General features: G+C 40.3%; 1 protein-coding gene across 1 annotated transcript in view; it reads left to right on the forward strand.

The window, feature by feature from the left end:
* Positions 1-26893, forward strand: part of EVC2 (EvC ciliary complex subunit 2) — a 1983677-nt gene that overhangs the window by 1292211 nt on the left and 664573 nt on the right. The window contains exons 12-13 of the mRNA XM_044056208.1: positions 1549-1724; positions 16593-16749. Coding sequence (XP_043912143.1) covers positions 1549-1724; positions 16593-16749 — 333 coding nt within the window. The remainder of the gene's footprint in view (positions 1-1548; positions 1725-16592; positions 16750-26893) is intronic.

A 26893-nucleotide genomic window follows, 5' to 3' on the forward strand; every position in this document is an offset into this window, starting at 1 on the left:
ATATACTAACTCCAGGATCGCACTACAGTGGGGAAAAGGGTGTATACATTTACTTGCCTTACAATAGTCTACACAGTGCCATATATACTAACTGCAGTTCAGTGAAATGAGATTCAGTGAAATGAGTTTTCAGTAATTTGAGTTTTCAGCGAAGTTGTCAGGGTGAAATGAGATTCAACAAAACAAAGTAGACCCTTGTATATGTGTATGTGTTTCTGTATGTATGCACGCACACACACGCGCGCATGCATGCATTTTTATATAGGTTGGGAGGGTGGCCTAATGGTTAAGGTGTTTGCCTTACAAACACAAGGTGCAGGGTTTGATTCTCACAAGGGATAATTGGCTAGGCTTAAAATGGCTTGCAAGGGCAGTTAGCTTAGTACTAACTTATGAACCTATATATATATATATATATATATATATATATATATATATATATATATATATATATATATATATATATATATATATATAAATAGAGATGTGTGTGTGTGTGTGTTTGTATATACAAGTATAGATATATAAAAACGTGTGTGTGTGTGTGTTTGTGTATATATATATATATATATATATATATATATATATATATATATATATGTGTGTGTGTGTGTGTGTGTGTATATATATATATATATATATATATATATATATATATATATATATATATACATATATACACACACACACACACACACACACGCATATGTGTGTGTGTGTGGTTCCACCTCCTTGATAAATAAATATACCAACTCTAAGCTTGCACTGCAGTGAGAAAAACAATAGATGTACAGTTCTGGGCTGTATGGCAATCTCCATTCAAAACATTCAAAGCTTCCAAAGTTCGATCTTCTGGTCTTGGCTGTTTGAAGTTCAAAGTTTTGAAAATTCAAGCTTCTGAAGGCTTTCCATGTATATGTGTGTGTATACATTCATATATATTTGTTTTATATATGGATCTGTATAAAGAAGATGGCCACAGTTTAGTGAACCATATCTGAAGGAAAACATTACTTTGAATTCTGGCCCATTGAAAGTCAGGAGTGGGCTTTAACATGGGTCCTGCAGTGGGGCAAGTACTCCACTATTCTGCTGCACCTTGAAATTTGTCTTTTACTTAGGTCCAAAAGGGAATTTCTTTATTGCCTTGCTCTCAGCCATTTGCTGGTCAGGATTTAATGAATTATTTTCTGACAGATGTGGCTAGCTGAATTATGGCTTGATTAAAAGAGAGCTACATACAATCATACCATAAAATTACATTCTATGAGGTATTCAGGATTCTATGAAAATGGCGATGATCCATCATGTTGCGTGGTTGTTTAGAAATAAAAACATTTTCTTAAATGTGCACATACAGGGAGTAGATGGCAAAGAAATGTGTACAGACTTATGAGTCATGTCCTATGCTGCATTTTTTACTGTATTAATATTGTTCTATTTATTTTATGATATGAAAATAGAGACAGTGCTGTGCATGGTTTGAAGCATATTTTAATTGTTCTACCACTGATTCTGAAAGTGCTTTGATCAAATCTTTAACTCTAGAAAGAGCTGGAAGATTTGATGGATTATCTTCTTGCCAATCAGAGAAAGAATCTATGGCAACGATTTTTCCATAGAAAGTATCTAGTACATAACCTAAGGAGCTGCAAAAATCGAAATCGAGCACTGATGAATAAAGCTTCAACCCACATAGGGACTCTCATCAATAAGATTGAAAAGTAAGTAATAGTGATTATTACAAATTAATTTTCTGTGATAATACATTAAACTCTTGCCATCAGAACAGGGCAAGATGAATATTATTTGCACATTTTCATGTATTTGAAGAATTTTAGGGTTTTAATTATAAAGGCATAGCCTTGCTATCTGCAGGAACATATACATGCAACCTTAGAGTGAATTTCATTGCATCATAAGTATTCTCAGTATATATGTTCATCTGTCCTCCTCTTAGTGTGTATTATTGTTTCATTTCTGTTTGTTTTCTCCATATATTAGTTTTTTGCTGAGTTTAAGCATTTTAAGTAAATTGGTTACAGTAATGAGCTTCAGGAATAAAGTCATAGGTTTTAATCCTTTCCATTAACATCTATGTGTTTCATGATCTTAAGTTGTGTCTCTTTTATTTTTTAGAGAAAAATGCATTTTTAGCAAAACTGTAACATCAATAAAGTAATGGCTTCTATTGTTTACAAAGTTGCTAGTACACAAATAGATAAATCAGCAGTGTAGAAATGGTTAGATGAACTATTAGCTTTTGCAAAAAAATAATCCCAGTAAGCAAGAAAAGAAAGATATAACAACAGCAAAAAAAAAAAGGGGTCCAAATCCAGGCATCTTTCAATTCCTTTAAAAGACTCACGTGTCCATACTAGAAAGAAGATACTATGTTTCCAATCCTATAGCAACAGTTACTTAATCACTTTTTTATAGCCAAGGAACAAGTTCATACTGACTATACGAGTATCACCTTGTTCCTTTGTGTAGAAGGCTGTGTGAATAGTTTCAGCTCTGGCAGTTCTTTTATTACTCTCCAGAATTTGGTTGTCCCTTGATTCTCTTTTTGTTTCCAGGACCATGGTACACTTTTTTAACCAGTAATCATTATTAATTTTAGTAGATTTTTATTTGTGGCAGCTAGCAAACATGTAGGATCAAACAAGGCTGGTGTTAGAGTAAACTAATCTGTTGTAGTCATTTATAAATGGTTTGAATCTAATGTTTGAAACCCATGAGCTCAGTGCACTACCAACAATTATGCTACCAGTCACCTAAGACTACCTGCTTGTACCTCCAGCACTTTGCCTGTACCATATGAAACATACAAAACAATTTTATTGGCAAGTAGGCTTATTTGAATAAGCACTGCCAGCCAGTAATTCAACACCTTCTTGATCTGCTAGTGTATATAGAAAGTCTTACTGTTCTACTCCACTCCTCTGATATTATGTGAATATTCACTTCCCTGTACCACATTGTCTTAAACAGATTTGGTATATGAATGCCATTCTCAATTAAAGTCTTATACCCCTTTCATGAGAACCTGATGTTCCTTTGTTTCCATCTGTGAAGTTCAGATAATATCCAGCTGAAATGCCCTTAAATAATGTGATGTCTCCCACTATCCTAGGTCAGTATCTAAGAAGCTTCAATCCTCACTACTGACTCCAGTGTGAGACAGTCACTTAAACAAGAGTAATAGTCCACAATTTTCCCCTAAGAGCACAGCAGGAACATGCTCTGTAGCCCGGCACTGGACTGTATTCTTCGGTCTACCCCAAATATAACTCCTTATTACACAGTTCAGAGCAATGTGTCTCAGTTTAAGACCTCTGCTACACTCACACATTCAGACACGTCTGGGAAAGCCTGACACAGATTTCCAGATGTGTTCCCTCCCCAAAATAATATGGTAATGATGCCACCAATCAGATTGTCTTCAGGCCCTTTTAAAGGGGTGTCCACTTTTGAAAATTAGGTATTAAAACAAATAGTAGCAAATGACCTAAGACCCAGGCTTTTGGAGTGGTCTGGGAAGTTATCAAGGCAAATATAAGCACTCTCCAGTCACTAAAGAAAACACTGATTGACTAGCCACAATGTAGTAATGAGCAAAATGATTAAAAATATAAAACAGAAATTCCCAATAAACAAACAGAACTCAGTCATCAAGAAAATGAAACCAGTACTGAAGGATAGAAATCCAACATTCAGAAAAACTCTGATCTTACTGATTAGTTATAATTTCTTGTCTGACTAAAGAACACTGTCTGTGATCTAACTAAACTATTACAACAGATCAAATGAAGGCTTACAGTTATTGGTGAGTCCTTTTGGGTATCCACTGCACAGTACATCTGTGAACAACTCACAACTGGCTGTGGCATATAGCAACTGTCAACATTCCAATGACATCATCTGTAGATCAGCTGAATCTGAGACAGTTTGCCTTTAGAATCTTTCCTCACAAACATGCACAGTTAGAAATGTAAAAGGACAGTGTTCAAGTCTTTAAAACATTCAGTACAGATTATAAATCAACATATAAGAATTATTTGCAATATCATAGCTAATCAGGAGAAAAATACAACAGCACGTAGGGCAATTGCACGGCTCAACAAACATATATATAGAACAGAGCCAGCAAACAGTGTTCAGTATGTAATGAATATTAAATCATTACAGAAAAACAAAGCGAGGAAACCACAGCCTTCATCAGTGTTGGTTACATACATACTGGTGAACAAAGGTATATATCCACCCACATATAAAATCAGGCTGTGGTTTCCTGCCGAAACCGGTTTGTTTTTTCTGTAACGATTTAATATTCATTACATACTTTGGACACTGTTTGCTGGCTCTGTGCATTTTTGTTCAATATCATAGCTAGTCATGCTTGTGTAATAATACATAGGTTAATCTGAAATTATGTGCAAAATCTCAGCCAGACATGCTAGCACAAATAACACCACCCACCATCAAATCCATGTTGGCCCGATATTTTTTTAAGGATTAAATGTTTTCTTCTTATGGATAGATTTCACAAGTTTCTCAGCCAGGGTCCTGTTATTATTTTCAGTCCAGCACTAACATGAAGTGTATTCCAGTCTGTTGAGTCTCCCTTAATAAGTATTTCCCAGTGTGATGTCCCTGCACTGGCCCAGTAATCAAGGAGCCGCAATTCTCACCACTAGCACCAGTGAGTGACATGCACATTGGGAGGATGACAAGTACATACACAGTAAAGTACAATTTCTCTTAAGAGCACACAGAGATCACAGTCAGTCTGGGGCTGGTTTCTCCCTCTTTCTCCAGATCCCCAGTAAGACTCCCCATTGGCACAGCTATAGAGTTGAGTCCTTAGCCAGGGTTCCAAGCCAAGTCCTCCCAGCACTCTCTCAGTCCATCCAGTGCTTTGTGTCCCTGCCCAAGTAGCTGACACACACACACACACACACACACACACACACACACACACACACACACACACACACACACACACACACACACACACTTTGAGATTTGATTTATACACAAACACACACCTGAGAAAGGCTGGCATAGGTTTACTAGCTATGCCCCCTTCTTCCCAGACCATAAGGTAGTTATCACTGCCACCAGAACCCCTTATCAGCTACTGTATGGCCCTTCCCAAAGGGTGGCCAATCTTACTGTGTTATGTTACTATTATCCACATAAGCCAAGGCTATTTGGAGTGGCCTATACAGCATCACCAAATACATATGCAAGTACTCTAAAACCTTAAGTATCTCTTAACAAACCAGCCACAATTTAAAGGTTTAAATGTATTCAATAATAAATAATGAAAGAACAAGACAATATTCAGTAACTCAGCACAGTGACTAACAGAGTTCAGAATCACAGGAAATATTTTAAAACAACATTGCAGGACAGTCTCAAATAAATACAGTAATTATTTCTGTTTCAAGACAATAGGAAGACCTCCAACTCTAGAAATTGTGCCTGCTCTGAGCTGAAACGGAGATAACAGAATCGTAAAACCATTTCCACTTATCTTCTTGAGGTTTTGCAAATTAACTCTGTATATTCCAACTTCTACCATTAAAACATACATCTGCACAGGTATATAGTTTATACATATTTATGCTGTAGTAGTTTAATATACACATAACATATACTTCTCTTACATTTGTAAGACGGGCCTACAGATCGTATTAATATTTGCAAATGACATATGATTATTTACAAAATTCCAGATAGCTGTGATGGCAGTGTCACATTTTTATATAAATCATATTAATATTTTCAAGTGACATATAATTATTTACAAAATTCCAGCTAGCTGGGCTGGCAGCATTTTGGTTTGTCACACCCAGTATTTTAGATTCTGATTGTTTCACAGTTCATAGGTAAGTACGAGGCTAGCTGGCCTTGTAGGCCATTTTAAGCCTAGTTAATTTCCCTTTCAAAGGTGAGAATCAAATCGTGTACCTTTTTACTGTGAGGTAAGCACCTTTATCATTATACCAACCCTCAACCCCTTCTTATGAGTTTTCTCATAAGCTGAAAGATTTTTAATTTCAAATCCTTTGAGAGCCCAATTAGTAGTGAATTTAGTTTTCTGTCTTAGTAATTTCAATGCTCTACCAAACTAGTTTCATGAACTCTCAAGAATTATTTTATTAAAGTTACTATTATTAGGCTTGGCTTTCCTTAACAAGGTTTTCATAGAATTTTACAATCTCACCAATTTGCAACAATGTAATACTTTCCCAAATGGAGATATATGCCTTCTGGAGATGTTCATACTCTTTATCTTTACAGTCTTGCTTTATATCTTGAAGTCTAGGAGGGTAAAGCCCCCGTCTTCAGCTGGAATTGTGAGAAATTCCTGTGAGACTAGATTTCTCTCCTTGTCATAAAAAGAAAGAGGCCATTCTTTTTATAATTAGGAAGACTTCTATAGGCAGACCAATTGGCAGACTTTGTAAGGCATAAATAGCAGGAGTAATAGGAACTACTACAGTATAAATTACCAGAAGTACTCCACAACTCCGGTAAATAAATAAAGGAAGGTCTGAAGAAGTTCCTTTATTGAATGTGAACAAAAGCGCTCACAATAAACTTTGTGTGGATTTTGTACCAGAGTGGTGGAGTACTTCTGGTAATTTATACTTTCTTGGTTTTTCGAATTTCCCTAGTTTGTTTTTAGAAACCACTACAGTGCCTGAAGCCTTTGTTGAAAGCAAAGGTGGAGTCCCTACTTAGCTGGAGTAATAGGAACCACTTCAGTGCTTGAAGCCTTTGCTGAAAGCATAGGCAGAGTCCCTGCTATCTTTGAGTATGTTTTTTTATCTTTGCTGTAATGTCTGTATGTATTAAAGCTGCAAAATCTTGCAGCATAGACATTAATCCCTGGCTAAGTCTTTGGATAATTGAGTTCAGGAAATCAAATCTAGTGCTTAAACCCTGGGATGGGATGTAGTTCACATTTATTGTTTCTGTTTTACGTGTGTTTATCTTGTAACTTGACGCAGCCCAAATTGTAAAATATCATCAGAGAATTTTGAAAGTTCTGTCTCTAGCTCAGCTAGGTATATCAGGTTATGTGCATACCAAGATCACCATATCTGGTCACCTCCTATCATATAACCTGAAACAAAGAGCCATACACCTATTGATTGAAGTTCAAGTTGTAGGATGAAAAAGGAGGGTATAGAGGGTGTCCTTTTTTAATGCTATCATTGAGGAAGGGTTTTTACCAAATTTGTTTTTTATGGAAGACTTGTTGTAGAGAGACTTTGGCATCTATGTTAAGCTGGATAGGAATCTCATCATCTTCATCAATGCCAGCAGGAATGACTAATTTACTTTGTCAAAAGCCTTTTCTGCATTCAGTCTTGATAGTACTGGATTTGTGGTCAATCATGAGAGAGGCTTTTATTAAGTTGTCCAAAGTAATATCACTTAGAACAAACCCTGTTTTTCAGGATGTATTAAGTGGGGTAGTAAGAGAATGGTTATACTTTCTAGAATGGATGTGAAAAGCATGCAGTATTTACTGAACTTTGAAATAAGACAGTGTGTACCAAGCAGGGAAGGGTTCTTCCCTGGTTTCAATAACACTACAACTGTAGCATTGCCCTAGGAGTTAAGGATTTTGTCTGTAGCTATAACTTGATTGACCAGCTCCACCAAAGTTGCCAATACATGCATCACCCCTGATTGATATATCTGTTTAGGAATATTGTTTTGTCCTGCAGTTTTCCCCTTTGCTGAAAGAAATTAAGTTTTAATCACCTCACCTCATCAACCGTAAAGGAAAGCAGCAAATAAGAATGCTGATCAGGTGTTAACGTATGTTTTGCCCTGTTGTTTAAGCAGCTACATGCTTACTGATGGCCCATTCTTGGAGGAATTTCTCACTGTATAAATCCAATAAAACTGATAATCAACCAGAGAATTATTCTAGTGAAATAACCATTTACCTGGTACTGGACCCTTTATGACTAAGACAGAATGGTTTAAAAATTCATCCTGAGGGCTGTTTTTGTAAAAACCATCTTGTATACTAAAAACTTATCTAATTTCATTCTTGTGGCATACAAAACTTCTATGACTTCTAAGATTTGGCATATTGCCTTAGTCTACGCCGCCTGTTGTTCTTTTTGCATATCCTTTAAAGTTCACTGAGCCACTCCCATAGGACTTACTTCACATTGTTCAATAATCAGTGTTAGGAACTGGTGAAGAACTCTCCAGCCCCTGTCATATTCTTCAGCTATAAGGCACTCTTGTTTCAGTATCTCCCTGAAAAGGGTTCACCTAGATTTCCTTAAGCACTCCTCCCTTACAGAAAATTGTTAGCCCTTCATATTTTTTTCCCCTTCACCACATCCAAGTGCCAATACAGAAAAAAAAATGATTGTGTGGTCTGAAATAGTAATAGGAAATGTGGATAATCCATCCCTCAAATGCCTGTGTTCTTTAGAAACTATTATATTATCTGTCCTGGAATATGGCCTGTGGTAAAAAGAATAACCAAGTGTAAGGTTTTCCTGTCTTCTTGTAGTATGTCATGAATGTAATGTGAATGGTTTAATAGCTGTAAACCTATTAATAAATGTACCCAGTGCTGGGATGACCTGTATTCTTGGGGCTCAGAATGCATTTGTCACCTAGACAAAGCTGTATTGCAGTCCCCTGCCCAGTAACCTCCTGAAACACCTTCAAGTTCTTTCATATCCCTGCCAAATCATGCTGTAGAGTTACAAGGCTGATTTAATGATTAACATTTTCCATCCAATAGCCCCTTTAAAACCAGATATTTGTCTTTTTTATTCAGATGCTTTTCAAAGTAAACTTCAAAGAACTTTTATTAAGCTTGATCACCCCTCTTCTCCATGGACCTTGAAATAGTGTAGAGAGTCCAAGTAGATTGCCATGCCTTCTGAGTTTAAGGTGTGCTTCTAAAGACAGATGGGTTTCATGCAGTAAAATAAAGACAGCATTAACCCTTTTCATGCATTAAAACACATTAGCTCTCTTGATTTGGTTTATAAGCCCATTTGCAGTCAATTATAATAATGAGCTGGCAGTTGTAGTGGCAGCAGATGGGGGAAATCAGAATAAGCTGAAAACTGATAGAATGGAAAATAGTGGACCAGGTTAACAGCATCAAGTATCTGTGAGGGGTGGTAGAGGAGAAGGGAAGTCTGAATGAGGAGGTCAAAGCTAGAATTAGAGGAGCTGCAGCCAACTGACATGTGTCAGGGATAGTGTGTGACAGAAGAATGCCAAAGAAGTTAAAAGGTAAGGTGTACAAAACAGTGATGACACTAGTACTACTGTATGGTGGGCAGTGAAAGTAGAACAGTTGTGAAAACTAAAGGGAATGGAAATTAAGTGCCTGAGACAGGTCGGACAAATGAAGACATAAGGACATCAAAGCAAAAGCCAAAGTAGCTCCAGTTGCAGAGAAGGTCAAAGATAACATGTTATGGTGGATGTTCATCGTGTTACCCTGCTGCAGTCATCACACTTGGGTTATCCTGTCATCAGGCGGTCCCGCAGTCGGCCGGATTTCCAAAGTCTTGGTCCGACGTTGGTTGCTGTCGCCTCATCCCTGACATCAGCGGGCCTGGAGTACATATATTGCAACCGATGCCATTTTCTTCAGTCTTTCTTGCCGTGCGGTGCCCGAAGCAGAAGCAGTTCGCAAGTGCCGGTCGGCCGACTCCTGAGATTGTCGAATTCGAATTTCAAACCGAAGCCTTCTATAAAGCTAAGTACCCCGTTGGGGAAACTTTTCTTGCCTCAGACCGATGTCAGAAAAAGGTAACAATTGTATTTCTTGTGGGAAGCAAATACCCCATAAGGATTTTCATTCTTATTGCATACCTTGCCTAGGCCCTGATCACGACGTCACTTCTTGTCATTTTTGTGCTAGGTTTAATAAGCGTACTATTAAAAGACGATTTGATTTCGCACTACACTATTTTGGTAGAAAATTTAACTATAACATGCTGTCGGAGCTACCGACTACCAGCGTGCACAAAAAGCCCAGGGACAAGGACCGACAGCCCAGGTCTAAGTCCGATTCCGAGGCCTCGGTTGATTCTCCGGTTATCAGTGAGGCTCCGACGCAGCCCCTGACTACCGCAGTTCTGGAACCCAAGACCGCTACGGATATTTTGACTGAATGTACTCGGCTGACGCAGTCTTTTACTTCAGGCCATTCCGACGATTTACCTTCTAAGGATGTCGGTGCTTCTGAAACGCCATCGGTTTCTGAAGGAGTTTTCAGACCGATGACTCTCACAGTCAAAACGTTTTCTAAGTCGAAAACTCCTTCTAAATCTAAAAAGACTACACTTCAGTCTCCTGTTCAAGGCCCTATGCCTAAGAAACAGATGCTCAAAATGGCTGAAGATTTGATTTTGCTTATCAGGGGTTCACAGCCTCCTCCTCCTGACAAAAGGCCTAGACTAGAGGAAGATTCTGCTTCCTCTGAGCAACTGTCTGTTTCTTCGGATTCCTCTGAAGACCAAGACTATTCCTACTCTCCTTATGAAGATTCTGATGCTGAGGACTCTTTTCCCTCAGCTTCCCCTCCTGAAGACTACTCTTTTGTGGAAACTTTACACACTATGAGGGAACATTTTCACTGGGAAGGCCAGGATTACTCTGATTCCAAGAAAAGGCTCAGAGAGTTTCTTTTACTCCCCCAACACAGACCTCTAGCCATCCCACCTGTTTTGGACATTGTGGATGATGTCTATTTAGAATCCAGTTTCAACCCAGACTCTCTACCTCCTGCTCCGGCTAAGCCTGACAGATATTACAGAGTACCTGATTCCCACAAATTTCTTTACAAAAGCCCAGTAGCTGACCCAGAGACTATCTCCCAGGGTCCCAAGGGGGCTAAGGCTTCCATGGCTAAAAACCCAGTACCTTCTGAGAGGGACTCAAGAGCACTAGACAGGTGGGGGAAAAAGGTTTACACCTCAGCCACATTAGCTATGAGAGCACTTAATTGTCAATTTCATATGCTCAAGTATCAGCAATTTCTAATCGCTTAGTTAAAACAAAAGATAACCCCCTCCCTCAACAATATGAATTGAAAGAAGTACAGGATTTGTTGCACGCCACCGAGCAGGTGGGCAAACATACCTTACAATGTGGGTTTGATTCTTTGGAGGCCTCCTGCAGAGCAGCTGTCACTGGATCAGTTATACGTAGGCATGCCTGGTTAAAGGAACAAAGTCTGCCTGATCATGTTAAAGCAAAACTACTAGATGCTCCCTTACAGCAGGATGTTCTTTTTGGAGTTAAAGCAGAAGAAGTTTTAAAGAAAATGGAAGATAAGGCGAAATCAATGCAGACAGTCAAAGATTTCCTACAGGTACAACCCCCTCGCTTCAGCAGAAACTGGCCAACAAAAACTGGTCCTTTCCAGCCACTGACAGACCTCAGAGGGGTAAATACAGGCGCCCAAGGGGCAGAGGACAACCAACAAGCCCAGTATAAACCTCGCCAATGGGGCACTCCAACCCAGAAGGGAGGAGAAGACAGGTCTCAACCCACCAGAAGGCAAACTCAATGACTTGCACCTCAGCTGGCCAAACAAAACTCTTTTGTCAGCCCCCTTGGGGGGAAAACTAGCACTTTTTGTGGACAACTGGCACATGGTAACAAAGGACAAATGGGTCCTAGACATAATTTTACAAGGATACAGATTCCACTTTCACACCTTGCCAATGAAAAGAGGAATGCCAAACTTGCCACAAAATCAAAGGGCAGAGGCTCAAAAACAGATTACAGTTTTCATGGCCATGAGAGCCATTCAACGGGTACCAACTCAAGAGCAAGGCCAAGGATTTTACTCAAGGCTATTTCTAGTACCCAGAAAGGACAATGCTTGGAGACCAATTCTGGACCTTTCAATTCTAAACACTTACTTACAAGTCCCAAAATTCAAGACGCTAACACTGCAGCAGCCACTTCCCATGTTGGGCAAGGAAGCATGGCTGGTAACGTTGGACCTCAAGGAGGCATACCTGCATGTCCCTATCAGACAAAGTTGCAGAAGATACCTCCGTTAAATTGCAGGTTCAACCCATTATCAATTCTCTGCACTGCCCTTTGGCTTATCTACTGCGCCCAGAGTTTTCACAAAATGCCTGGCACCAGTAATTGCATACTGCAGACAAAGAGGAATTCAAATATATCCATACCTGGACAACTGCCTCATCCAAGCAGAAAGAAAAGACATTCTCTTACATCATCTGGCTTTTGTGAGGCATCTACTAAATTGTCTGGGGTACACAGTAAACGAAAAGAAGTCAAAACTAGTACCCTCACAAAAAATGACATTCCTGGGCGCCAGCTTGGACACAACGGCCCAGAAGGCCTATCTTACACCTGACAAGCAACTACAACTGACTCAATATTTCAAGACAATGGCAACAAAGACCCAGTTAACTGAAGAAAAATTCTGCAGGCTTTGGGCTTCATGGCATCTTGCATTCTGATAATACCATTTGCAAAACTGCATATGAGGAAATTACAGTGGTACCTAAAAAGCGTATGGTCTCAACACAGCCACAGCTTGGACACAGTGATATCTCTCATTCCCTGCCTTCAACAGGAATTTCTATGGTGGTCACAGGCATGTCACCTCAACAAGGATCAGCCTTTCACCTTGCCCCCAACCAGGCAAACTATCACAACAGATGCTTCAGACTATGCCTGGGGGGCACACATGACAGGGAAATGCATTCAAGGCCTATGGACTGCAGAACAAAGAAAACTGCACATAAATCAAAAAGAGATGCTAGCTGTACAGAAAGCTCTGACAGCCTTTAAGGCTCTACTACATCCAGGACAACTTGCAATAAAGACGTACAGCACCACAGTAATGTGGTACATAAACAAACAAGGGGGCACACATTCCTACCCCCTCTGCAGGCAAGCAATAATCTTATGGAACACAGCTCTGGCCTACCAAGTCCAGTTACAAGCTCAATTCCTGCCAGGACAGAAAAACATATTGGCAGACGACCTAAGCAGAAACATCAAAGATCCCCACGAGTGGAAACTAGACCCACAAATATTTACAATGATAACTCAAAAATGGGGCCTTCCGAATATAGACCTGTTTGTCAGTCCTCAAAACTACCAACTGACAAAATTTTGTACAAGGACATTCCACCATCAAGCTTGGAAAGTGGACGCTCTCTCCTTCAGTTGGAAAAACCTGACAGCATATGCCTTTCCTCCATTACCTCTTCTCACAAAGGTTCTTTTGAAGGTCAAAAAGGAGAAACCTCGACTGATTCTCATAGCCCCAGACTGGCCATGCCAGCACTGGTACCCGCTATTGAAGAATATGGCTCACAGCCCACCATGGATATTGCCTCACATACCTCATTTGCTCACGCAGCAAAACAAACAGATTCTACACAGCCAGCTAAAAACCTTAAACCTGGCTGCAAGGCAAATCTATTAAACATCCAACCAGCCCCTCTTTCACAAGCAGTTCTGGTTGTTATTCTGGAAGCCAGGAGGCCAAGCACCAGGAAGACTTACTCGGGCAAATGGAAAAGGTTTTCTGCCTGGAACCAAGCTAAAGACCAAGACACAACTCAGCCTCATATGCCTCACATTCTGCAGTATTTAGCTGAGATATTGCACAAAGGACTTTCGTTCTCCTCAATTAAAATCCATGCTTCAGCTATTTCAGCTCACTACAACACAAATCCACCTTTATTTTCACATCCTCTTCTAAGGCAGTTCCTCAGAGGGGCAAAAAAACATTAGACCACCTAGAAGAGCACCTACACCAACATGGGACCTCAACTTTGTTCTGGAAAAACTAACGTTACCTCCCTTTGAACCAGCTTTCTCTGCAGACCTTCAGTTCCTATCTTGGAAGACTGCCCTGCTCCTGGCAATAACTTCTGCTAGGAGAGTCTCAGAATTACAGGTACTAATGGCAGTGGAACCTTTCCTCATTTTTCATCAAGACAGAGTTTCTCTACGAACTAATCCTTCCTTCATGCCTAAGGTGGTTTCCAGTGTAGCTTTAAATCAAACCATCCACCTACCCACTTTCTTCCCCAATCCACAGAACAAAGGTGAGAGACTCCTGCATTCCTTGGACATTCACAGACAGCTTTGTTACTACTTGGACAAAACTAAGGCTTTCAGAAAAACTGACCAGCTCTTTGTATCCTATGCTACAGCTTCTCAAGGGAGGGCTATATCCAAACAAACCATTTCTAAATGGATAGGCCACTGCATACGGTTCTGTTATACCCATCATGGGAAACCAGTTCCTCCTACCATTAGATCCCACTCTAGCAGGGCAACAGCCACCTCTACAGCCTTTCTCAGGGGGGTTCCTACCAAGGAAATTTTAGAAGCTGCAACTTGGAGTTCTGTACACACCTTCACAAAACACTATCACTTACCTCTTTATTCGAAGTCCAGGGCGGGCTTCGCCACTGCAGTTCTGCAGGGCCTCATTGCCTCCACTAACCCTCTATGATACCCCCACCCTACCTTAGCTTTGGGACTTAACCCAAGTGTGATGACTGCAGCAGGGTAACACGATGAACATAGTACAGTTTTGTACCTACCATAAATGTAGATGTTCGAGTGTTCACCCTGCTGCAGTCCAGGTTACCCTCCCTCCAACCCCTCTGATCTACTGGCTTAATCTCTGCTATGCCTTACTGATGTATTTGCTTATAGCTGAAGGGATTTTGTGTTTGTACAGTGTTCACACCATTTGGTACTAATTTTGATTACCTTTTTGGGGGCACCTGACATCTGGGGCAAGAAAAACTGAAGAAAATTGCATCGGTTGCAATATATGTACCCCAGGCAGGCTGACGTCAGGGATGAGGTGACAGCAACCGATGTCGGACAAAGACTTTAGAAATCCGGCCGACTGCGGTACCACCTGACGACAGGATAACCCAAGTGTGATGACTGCAGCAGGGTGAACACTCGAACATCTACATTTATGGTAGGTACAAAACTGTACTTTTGAGCACATGTGCAGAAAAGCAGAAGACAATCTGCCAAAGAAGATTTGGTACAGACCAGAAGAAGGCAAGAGAAAACAGTGGTGTCCAGTATATAGATGGATGGATTGTGAGCAAGAAGACCTGCGACTGTCAAAGAAGGTAGGAGAGTGGCATTGAATAAAAAGAGACTGTGACAGTTGTCATGACACCCCAACCCCATGTAGCCAATGGGAAAAAGGGAATTTATGACGATGTAATCATTATTCTGCCTTTAAAAAATATCCAGCCTTTATTTAGGCTGCATGTTATCAGTACTGTGCCCTTCTCTTTAGTGTTGTTAACTAAATTTGGAAGTCTGGTACCCAGCATAGTACCCACCATAGCTAGATAAGCTGTGAATAAAAACAAGATATTAATAACAATCATTTAGTGAAGAACAACATCATCATGGACAAAAACATATGTTTAGTTCATTTGCTGCCAGTGAGGAGGCACACCTTTGTTCAGTGCAATTGCTGCTGAACAGGTTGTGATAAGGAAGAGTAAACACATCTAAATACCATACTGTTATCAACCCCCCCCCCCCCCCCGTGGTGGTTTATTGCACAAGAGTTAGATGAACTCCTTGCGGTCTTTCAGGTCCAAGATTCCTGCCCATTCCTTTAAATTTAGAGTTATGAGCTTAACACAGTCCTCTCCTCCTTCCTTTTCTGAAATACTGCTGAAATGAGTATTCTTCCTTCTTCTTGTGTCTTCTTAATCTACTTTCCTTGATTTGATCAGATACAGTCAAGACTTCACATGCGCCATTATTTATTTGATTAATAATTGAAATGGATGTGTCTGTATGTGCCATGTGGACTGTGTGGCTGTGTTAGACATCATCAGTTGGTGTCGTCTCTCACTTCTGTCAGAGCTAGAGAGGAATTATGTTTTTTTAATTCAGGCATAATATATATATATGATGCTATGGCAGAGTCCTCCATATCACTCACCAGGCTCCCTATTGAAATGCCATCACTCGACACACTAAGTGCCGACATGCTGAAAAAAAAAACACAGAAGGGCAAATATCCCCCCAATCTTATATATACCCACTCCAGGAAATGGCATCTCGGAATTAGTATATGTAAGTCTGATCTTTCGGCCATTCAGTCTGTATGTTTCAGGACTCTCTTTAGTAGGTCCTGGTATTTCAGATGGCTATCCACTCACCAAGATCAGGCAACTTGTACTCCCTGGGTGGTCTGTCTTTTTTAACTGTCAAAGCTGTAACCTCATGACTCTGACCAGTTGGCAGATGCTACATTCTTATTTAAAGATTTGAACTGAAATGTGCTACAGCAGAAATGAGAAGCATACTTTTAAGAGAAAAGGGATTTATGGGAACATTTTGGGAAAAATATCTTCTACTGATCATAGTTCATTCTTTCAAATATTACTTTACTATATTCCTGGTTTGGTGGTGTAGGAGTGCAGATCAGTTTACTTCTGTTGTTCTCTTAGTGTATGCTTTGTTAGTGTAATTCTAATTAGTCATATTTACACAGCTTTTGATTTACTTTCTAGTTCTGGTCGTTTAACAAAAAGGCAGTCAGAGGCACTTTTGGAAAAGATCCAGACAGAAATCCTCAATGTAAAGCAAAGTCTGGATGAAAACTTTAACCAGAAGCAGAAATCTTTACATCAACAGCTGGCAAAAAGGCAGCATTCTATTGCTGTTATGGTAAGCAGTGTGTTTCTGACAGTTTACTGAATCATAATAGTGAAATAAAGTGCTAGTTACTCAACATTTATAAGCACAGTTCAGTTTGATAGACCCATAAGCCTTCTCAGCTCTTGATCTCCTGACAACAGACTGTTGGTAGGAAGCAATAAAAAATAAACAGGCCTTGCACATGTATTGCTCTTTTTCCTTATTAACGACTGTCAGTGTATACTGTATGAAGTTTAATTAAAGAGGGATAATTTGTTAGAAACAGTATTTGTAACGGCAGTACTTCACCATGATCAATGATTAACAACAGCATTGTGTAATTATACACTAAGGGTGTTTGCTAAGCTACAATGCCTTTGACCACATATTATTTTGCCCCTGAATGTGTAAATGTTTCAGTAATAATCATATGTTGCCACATATTGCTGTTTTTATAAAGTAAACCTCAGTTGTAAAAGATATGTAAAAATTCATTATTCTCACTGCTGCAGTAGGCTTTGGGTTATATGGGTTGTGTCTTGCCCAAGATACAATAACTGGCCAGCTCCCAAAAGCTCTTGCTCCCTCCCACACTTCCATTTTGACTGCTGATTGGTCAGCCCTGATGAGGGAAGATCAGCAGTCAAAGTGGAAGATCTCCAGTACTTCCTTTCTGTCTCATGAAGAAGCAATTCAGGGGCCTCAGAAGAACAGTAGCTGGCACTTCAGCTCTTTTCTGGCAGGTAAGTCCCCTTTAGGACACCCTTCCACACAAAAATGTAATTATTATGTATTTATATTTATTTTAATTTAAAAAAGTGTTTTTGTTTTGTTTTGTTTTTTAGATTTATGTGCCTGTAGTGTTTGTTGTAAACCTCTGTTTTAGCCTCGGCTAACTTGGGTGCTTATTTTGGAACAAATTGTACAGCTTATGTAAACTGTTACTCAATTATGCAAACGTTTTATGTGGGGAAGTATTTTTCTTGGGCAGGGAATACTACGGTTATGTAGTGCTTGTGTTCACACAGTGACAAAGTACTTGCCTTTTTTATGTCAGACTAAATTTATTCTAAAGGGGATTCAGAGAGGAATTTAGTGTGGTGCTTATCCATTACAGTATATTGGGGACTTTGTATGTGCATTGTTTTTGCAAACTATTTGAAAACTTACCTTCTGACCTTCTTGTTCCAGCATTTCTGAATACATCCAAAGCATCCTCGTCAGTCACAGCATGGATTCTTACCCTCCTTCTGCTGGTCTACATTTTGAGTTCCTAGAAAGAAAAAAGAACTTACCAGAGAGCCACTGCTGACTCTGCAGGCTCAGTCTTTGCCTCAGTTGATATTGGGTGACTCTATAGTGGCCATCAGTCATTTCTCAGACCTCTTGCTTAACTCTCTGTCTTCCTCTGGTGTAGTCCTTATCTTCTTCAGCTGTTTTATTCAGGTGTGGGAGAACCATATTTACTGGGGCATGGGGACATACCATGGGATGTTGCGGGAGGTGTCCAGGAGAAGAGACCTCTTGATGGGGCAGATATTCCTTCTTCAAATCGGTCACTAAAGATACCTGTAAAGAAAAAAACAAAAGGTTAAACATTGTTCTTCAGAAGACATTAGATCTATAAGAAAAGATAATCTTCTTATATTAGCCAAAACATTGTTACAGGAAGTCAATCCTGGGGCACTGAATATAGTACCTGTATATCAGGTCACTAGAAACATTCCTGAGGAGGACATGTCTGATGATTCTGACATACACAAAGACAGGGCTTCATCTCCTGTAGATTCTCAAGTGCAAATCTCTGATGCTGAGGAAACTTGGGCCTCTCAACCTCATTTGGAGGAAATTTCCTTTTTCTCAGATTATTGCCAGGATGAATGAGGATTGTTTTAATGGGAACAAATGGTCCCCTGTATTGAGGAGAGATAGTATGTACTACAAGTGAATATATCTCATTCTGTGCTGATTCCTCCACTAGTGCCAGCCTTAGAGGATCCATATAATGCTACCTGTAACAACCCTGATTTACAACCTTCAGTCCCCCAAAAAGTAGTTAGGATTTAAAGAGTTTCTCAAGCTAACAAGCACTTATTTTCTCATCTTAGGTCTGACCTTGCAGCAATCTCTGTATCTTCGCAAGCAGGAAATGGGCTCCTAGTATCATCCAACCCTTTCACTGTGGACAGTGAGGGTAGATTTTGGACAGATGTGGTAAGAGAAATTTGTCTTCTTCCACTTTGGCATATATGTAAGTGTTAACTATCATATTCATGTGCAGAAAGTTGTGCTTTTTATATAGACAGTATGACAGATTTAGCTACTCCTTTCCCCAAAGGTAATGCCTGTCTTCAGTCTGTTGTTTCTAACATTTCTCAAGTATGTAAACCTGCTTTAAGGAGTGTGCATGACTGTGCAGATACTATGTCTAGAGCCTCTACTTCTGATACTGTTTTGAGAGGTATACCTGGGTACATAAGAAAACGTTTTCCGATGAGGTGAAGTCTGAAATTTTGAATTCACCTTTAGATAAGGATGTTTTATTTAGCCCATATGTTACTCTGGTCCTCAAAAGATTTCATAAGAGAGATTAAGTCACAGAGTTTTCAAGATTTTTCAGCCCCCCCCCCCCACACACACACACACACACACACACATACCTTACAAATCTCTAAGATCCTGTTTTACATCTAAGAAACAAAACAAACAGTCTGTGCTTTTTAAAACCTGACAGGGAAATAATAACAGATATCAAGATGGGAACAATAAGAAGCAACGATCATTTCCTAAAAGGTGATAGTCAACAACTGCAAAATGTCCATTCCAGCCTTCCTTCACCCACCCACTCCTGCCCCAATCTTTCAAAATCTGCCCCCTTCTGCTGGTGCTCTGTGCATTCTCCTTGCCATCAGATTACGACTGACCCGTGGGTTTTAAGAGTGGTTCAGGAGGGATACAGTTGGTAGTGGATGCAAACACCTCCTTTCAGGAGAGTTCCTTCCCACTCTTAACCAAACAGAATTTTTTTCTAAGGTTCTTCAGCACTTACTCACCCTTGGAGTCACAGAACTATTGCCATTAAGTCAAAGGGGCAAGGGCTTATTTTCCAGAATTTGTCTGGTACCAAAGAAAGAGTGTTCTTAGAGACCAGTTCTACATCCTTACTTTCTAAATCTGTATGTGAAAGTTCTAAAATTCAAGATGTTGACCCTTCAGACAGTGTTATCTCTCATCTCCATGGAAAGCTTTATGGTAACATTGGACCTAAATAGATGCATAATATCAGATTCCCATAGCTAAATGCTTTGGGAACTTTCTCAGATTTTCTGTGTCTGGGTCACATTATTAGTTTTCTACCATTTGGATTATCTACTGCTCCAACGGTGTTTCTAAAGTGTCTAGCTCCAGTGATAGCTCATTGCAGAATGAATGGTATTCACATTTTCCTTAGTTAAGAAAACTTACTTGTTTTTGCAGAGTCTTTTTCCAGATGTGAAGAGTCCACAGGTCTGATTTTATCTCTTCTAGCAAATCTGGTGTTCCCGATAAATATTCACAAATCCTCCTTGACCCCATCACACAGGATTGCCTTTCTAGGATGTCTTTTAACACCCTGAAGAACAAAAGGCTTTATTGATGCAGGAAAAGCTTGATTATTTTGTCTGAAAACATTTCTGAGATTCTCAATCCAATCTCCGACTTCATCTAGAGAATAACTCAGGATCCTGCGGTTCATGGCCTGCATGACTCTCATTATTCCTCTTGCTAGGGTACATATGAGAATGATTCAATGGTTTCTAAAACAAAACACATGGACTGAACATTTGCATCCTGTGGATTTTCATATTCCTGTTTTGGATTTTGTGAAAAAGGAACTGCACTTCTGGAGATTATGAATACAAGCAAATTCAGGTTTCCCCTTTTCAGCTCTGCCTCCAGGTCAAAAGGTAACTATGAATGCTTCAGGTTTCGCTTGGGGGGCATTTTTGAAGGGGTAAAGGTACAAGGCTTGTGGGATTCTTCATGTAAAGCAAAGCACATAAATGTCAAAGTGAAGTTGGCTATAATCCACGCCTTAAAATCTCTTCGTCACCTGTGGTCCCTAGGACCTCTCTAGCAAAGCACATCCCTGGGTCTTCCATTGGACAAGTTGAATGGAACTACCCTAACTGCTCACAAATGATCCCTCAATCCAACAGTGACAGCTTTGATTTTCAGCCACTGGGACCATCCTTACTGTGACCTCTTTTCTTCCTACCTTAACAAGTACAGCAGTTACTTTGCCCTAATCCATCCACAGGGACAGTCACCAAGGGATGCTGTGGTCCACAGTTGGCTCCAAGTCTTTTGTATATCTTGCCCCTATTACCCTCATGAACAAATTCATTCAGAAAGCCAGACAGTGCAAGACCAAGGTAATCCTCATTGCTTCATTCTGGCCCCAGCAAATATGGTTCCCCTTTCTGTGGCCTTGCCTGTTACATCCGCCTTGGATGCTGGATTAGTATCCAGATCTTCTATCTCAGCCATCTGGATTTCTTCCTTCTGCTCAGAATACCATGAAACTAGCCTCTTAGTTTCTCCAATTTTGACAATAGACAGAGATGCTAAGGTTTCTAATACCATTGTTGACATCATATCAGCTTCCCAAAAAGTCTGCTACAAAAAGGTTTATAACAGGAAATGGAAAAAGTTTTCCTTTTTCACAATAGCTAAAGGTTTTGTTCCTTTTTCTATATTGCTTTTATCCTTTTTCTGCTCCCATACCATCTGTTTTGGAATTCTTAGCTGAACTCTTTCAGGAAGGATGTAGTTACTTTGCCATCAAAGTTCAGTTGGCAGCAATTGCCATTTTTCTTGTTGGACAAAATGATACATCTGTGGCTTCTTTAAAATTCTCAAAAACCTTTTTCAGAGGAACCTTTCTGTTGTGTCCACCCATTCGAGACTCACTCCCTCCATGGAATATTACAATTATTTTCCAAGCTCTGGCTCAACCTCCCTTTGAACCTGCTGCCACCATAGATATAAAATATGTGAGCTGGAAAACAATTTTCTTAGCCGCAATCACTTGTACCAGACAGATTTCAGAACTACAAGCACTCTCACATAAACCTCCTTATTTGGTTTTCCACATGGATAAGGTTTCTCTCTAAACTAATGTATCTTTCCTTCCAAAGGTGGTGTCTATAAAAAGCTTAAACCAAACTATAGATTTACCAGAGTTTTTTCCCAAATTTTCAAAAAAAGGGGAATACATGTCCACCGTCAGCTCTGGTTCTATCTTCATCAGATGAAACAATTCATAAAATCTGATCAAATTTTAATTGCCTACTCAAAATCGAGACTTGGCAGAGATGTTATGCAAGTTGCACTGTTCAGAAGGCTGTCAAAATGTATTTTTTTTCTATACTAAGTCGGGTTTAAATTTACAGTCCAAACTAAAGGGCTTATTCAACCAGGGCAGTAGCCACCTCTGCAGCCTTTTCTAAAAGGCTACCCACTGATGACATTTGGGCATGCAGCAACTTGGTCTGCCATGCATACCTTTGTTACTCATTATAAACTGGACATACAGTCCAGATCTTGTTCCACCAAACTCAGGAATGTTCTTCCCTGATACCACCCAGAAAGACAGCTTGGGAAGCAATCCCATGTGTTGAATCAGATAAGAATGGACAACTTCATAGGTAGGTGGCTATCGGCCCTGGGGCCTATACAAGCCCAGCCAAAAAGGTACCCTGGCTTTTGCCACCCAAGAAAATTATTTTCCTGTGCCACTGTCGAGCAGGGCCACAGAGGTGATCCCCGGGGTGAATTTCCTATTTTTCATCCAGTCATCAAGATTTTTCTTGAAGAGTGCTAATGAGGAGCTTTGTTTGATATAGATAGGTAGTTTATTCCAGAGTATGGGAAGTCTCTGGGACAAGAATCTATCCCTCCGGCATGTTGTGGTTATTGTGGTGACAAGGTTTAGGTCCCCAGAGCGTGTAGCTCGGAGGGATTGGGATTTCTTTAAGTGGAGCATGTCCAACAGCTCTGGGTTTGACATAACTTTGTATGTTAGGCAGAGATCACCTCTGAGTAGGCGATATGCGACGGAGTAAAGCTGGAGTTTTTTGAGACAGTCTGCGTAGGGCATCTGTTTGAGGCTGGTAATCCTCTTTGTGAGGTATTTCTGCTGCCTTTCCAGTTGTTGTAGATGTCTTGTGAGGTACATACCAAAAGGGGTGTTGTACTCTATAATGGGTCTAATGAGTGATGAGTAGAGGGGAACAATGACCTCTTTTTTTCTGGATGAGAAACCTTTTGTTATGCGGTGTGCCACGTAGAAGGATTTCCTGACTACTGTGGTGATGTGATTACCAAAGGAGAGACTACTGTCCACCTGTGTCCCAAGGTCTCTTATCACACTTTCGGTATTAAGTATACTACCGCCTATGTTGTAGTTCATGGGTACAGATTTTTTACCAAAGGGGATGAAAATGCACTTTTTGGCATTGAGCTTGAGGACATGGCTTTGACACCAGGCATCTGTCTCAGTGAGGCTCTTTTGTAGGATGTCCACATCATTAGGAGTTTCGATTATGGCACCTAGTTTGCAGTCATCTGCAAACTTCGTTAACCAAAGACCTTCTGTGTTAGCTTGTACTTCAGAGAAGTAGATACCAAACAGGAGAGGACCCAGGACTTAACCCTGTGGTACTCCACTTGTCACTGGTCTGAAGTCGGATTTGGAGTCTGCTACTTTCACAGTGTGGGTTCTGTCAGTGAGCCAGTTGGCAAGCCATCTTGTGACATAGGGATTTATACCTAGTTTAGTGAGTTTATCTATAATTCCAGAGTGGGGGATGGTGTTGAAAGACTTGGCAAGATCTAGATAGGCTGTGTGAACCACCTTACCCTTGTCTATGGCTTTGGTGACTGCTTCAAAGAAGTCTATCAGGTTTAGGAGACATGATCTGCCTTTTACAAACCCGAACTGGGTGGGGTCCAGAGTTTGGAGATTACCAGTGTCTTTGTTTATAGGTTCCATGATGATACGTTCCTTGGCCTTGCAGACTAATGGGGCAGTAGTTCCCGGGGTCCATGGTGGCTCCCCCCTTGTGGAGTGGGATAACCATTGCTGTGCGCCATTCAGCAGGCACAAAGCCTGAAGTGAGGCTATGATTGAACATGGTACTTAGGTGGGATGCCAGTTCATTCTGTAGTTTGTGTAGAAGGCAGCTTGGGATGTTGCCTGGTCCCATGGATGCTGTATTCTTGGCTTTGGAGAGTGTGGTTTTTACCTGTGCAGCCATGATTACAGGAACTGTGCATTCTTCCGGTATAGAGATGGGCTCTTTAGGGGATGAGTGGGGGGTAAATTTAGCACTGAACCTATCTGCCAGGATGTTGGCAATATCAGTTGGGTCTGTATATTTAGTGCCATTGTGCTGTAACTCAGAGTAGATCTGAGTGTTGCCATTGAGATTCTTGACATAGCTATAGAATACTTTGTGGTTGTCTTTAGAATCATTGGTGATTTTGTTTTCGTAACTAGCTTTGGAGGATTTTATCAGGGATCGCAGCTTCTTACTGAGGCTGACCAGGGAGCTCCTCCACTCGTAGGATTTTACTCTCTTTTGCAACAGTTTCTTCCTTCTGTTGTACAGTTTGTTTATAGCAGGGGGACCACCAGATTGGCTTCCTTTTTTGGAGGATAGCGTCTTGGGTCTGTTTGGGATAGTATGATCCATACACTAATGTAAGTGTTTATAAAGTGCAATTGTGTAGGATTCAGTAGTCGTAACTGTATTGTCCATCTGCATGGGTGTCATGAAGTTCACCACTTCTATTTTAAGAAGCATGAAGTTGGCTTTGGAGAAATTTTTTACCTTGGTTTCCTTAATGGGAGGTGGATATCTAGGATAATTAGCTTATGGTCAGATCGGACCAATGAGGCGTTGACTTCAGGTATGGAACACCGGTCACTCATGTTGGTAATGACTAGATCTAGGATATTGTTGCTCCTGGTGGGGGTGTGGATAAGTTGATCCAGGGCATTGGAGTTTATGAATTCCAGAAAGCATTGAGCGAAGGAGTTGGTACATGAGTAGTTTTCCCAGTTAATGGTGGGGTAGTTGAAATCGCCCATTATTAGGGTGATTGGTTGAACCCTAATATTTCCAGTACATCAAGAAAAGAGGATACAAGATACAAAAGTTATGTATTTACCATAACGATAGATCCATGTTATCTGTTTTTCATCCAGTTCAACCTCCCCTCCCTCTGCCCCCCTTACCAAATGGATGTATATATTTCAGGCAGCTTCGAGATAATGTAGTGGTTACTATACCCGCCCTGTCTGTGGCCAGCCTTGGCCCTCTTTTCTTCTGCTGTTTTTCAATTTTGGATTTAGGGTCTCTACTATTTTTTCATTACTAGTTCTGAATAGTTTGTTGCAGAGCAAACTTGATCTGGGGTATTAGACTGGAGTGCAAGGACTTATGAGTAGGGGATGAGTTAGAGCTATGGAACCGTAGAAGCTTCAAATTTGGTGCCATGGTTAGATCTGATGTCTGATATGTTGAACCAGATGAAAAACAGACATCATGGATGTTTCTTTATGGTAAGTACATAACTTTTGTTTTTTCTCACAAATTGGACCTATTCACACAAGGCAAGGAGGAGTTTGATACACCAGTCTCATACATCTTTGAATAACTGCCTGTTTCAGTTCTAATTCCTTTTAGGCACCTCTATCAGATGATGTGCAGCAGTTACTAAAGGAGGAAAGAAAACCTGCTACTAGGAAAATCTTACATTGACAGGTTGGTGCCTAGCCAATTACCAGGATCCTATCCGGGATTATAAAGCACTGGTGCTCAATTATTTGTGCGAGTTACCAGCCTTTGGCCTTTCATACTCTCCATCAAAGTACATTTTCAACATGTCTGTCCATAGATCCCCCACGTTCTTCAATGTTTTTGGTAAAACAGTTTCTGAAAGGAGTGCTAAAACCTGAGACCTCCTTGCAATCAGGTTGCTCATGCTGGAAAAGATAACAATTTCTCTATTTCAACCTAAACACTGTGCAGAATTAAGGTACATTACATGGAAAACTGTTTTTTTAGTTGCTGTGACATCTGAAAGATGAATATCTGAGTTGCAAGCTCTCATGATTGGTGAATCCAATCTGGTCTTCCATAGGGATAGTGTGACATTATGAAGAAATCCCTCATTCATGTCCAGGGTTGTTTCAGAGTCTACCTTAAATCAAGCCATTAATCTTCCAGTTTCTATCCAGGTTCTCAGTACTAAGGAGAAATGATTGTACATACTCTGAGCATGCATAAGTAGCTCTGGTACTATCTCGACAGAACCAATTCCTTTAGAAAAGCTGATCAGCTGTTTATTTCTTATGTTGAGGCAAAGAAAGGACAAGCTGTGTCAAAACAGACTATTTAAACATGGTTCTCCTTGGCTGTTGCTTTTTGTTGTGCCTAGGGTGGCAAACCAGTTACAAACAGTGTCAAGGCTCATTGTATAAGGGCCTTAGCTTCCTTGATGGTATATTGGGAAGGAGTGGATTTTAGAAGTATTTTTAGAGTTAGCTGCTTGGTCCTCTGTACATACCTTTGCAGAGTATTGCAAACTGGATTATTTTTCTAGATCTTTCTGTGGCTTTGCTGGGACCATTTGCCAGAGGTTTTTGGATCCATGTCCTTCCTCCTCCCAAGTTGGATAGCTTTTCTAGTCAACCCATATACCCTAAAAGCTACTGCAGCAAACAGAATGATGAACAGATTATAGCTGTGTTAGTTGCATTTACCCATTACAGTAGACGCTCGAATTCCTCACAACTCCACCCACCCAATATCTCACATATTATTGTATATAGTTATTGGTGGGAAATACAGTTAGTGGTTATTTCTTGTTTTATAGTTCAGGATAAATATTCTGCTATTTAACTTTTGGGCAAAAAAGTCCTGGTAATTTTCCACTCTTGACTGATATTTTTACATCCTCCTCAGGCTTAACCAATCAGCAGTTAGAGTGGAAATGTAGGGGGGAGCCAGAGCTTTTGGAAGCTGGCTGGATGGTTGTGCCTCAGGCAAGACACAACCCATATAGCCTAAAGTCTGCTGTGCTGTAGTGAGGAATTCGAACAACAACTTTTAAGGGGAAATGC

Source organism: Protopterus annectens, chromosome 14.part0 (assembly GCF_019279795.1).
Source record: "Protopterus annectens isolate FY-2018-M chromosome 14.part0, PAN1.0, whole genome shotgun sequence".
In the NCBI taxonomy this organism is placed as follows: Eukaryota; Metazoa; Chordata; order Ceratodontiformes; family Protopteridae; genus Protopterus; species Protopterus annectens.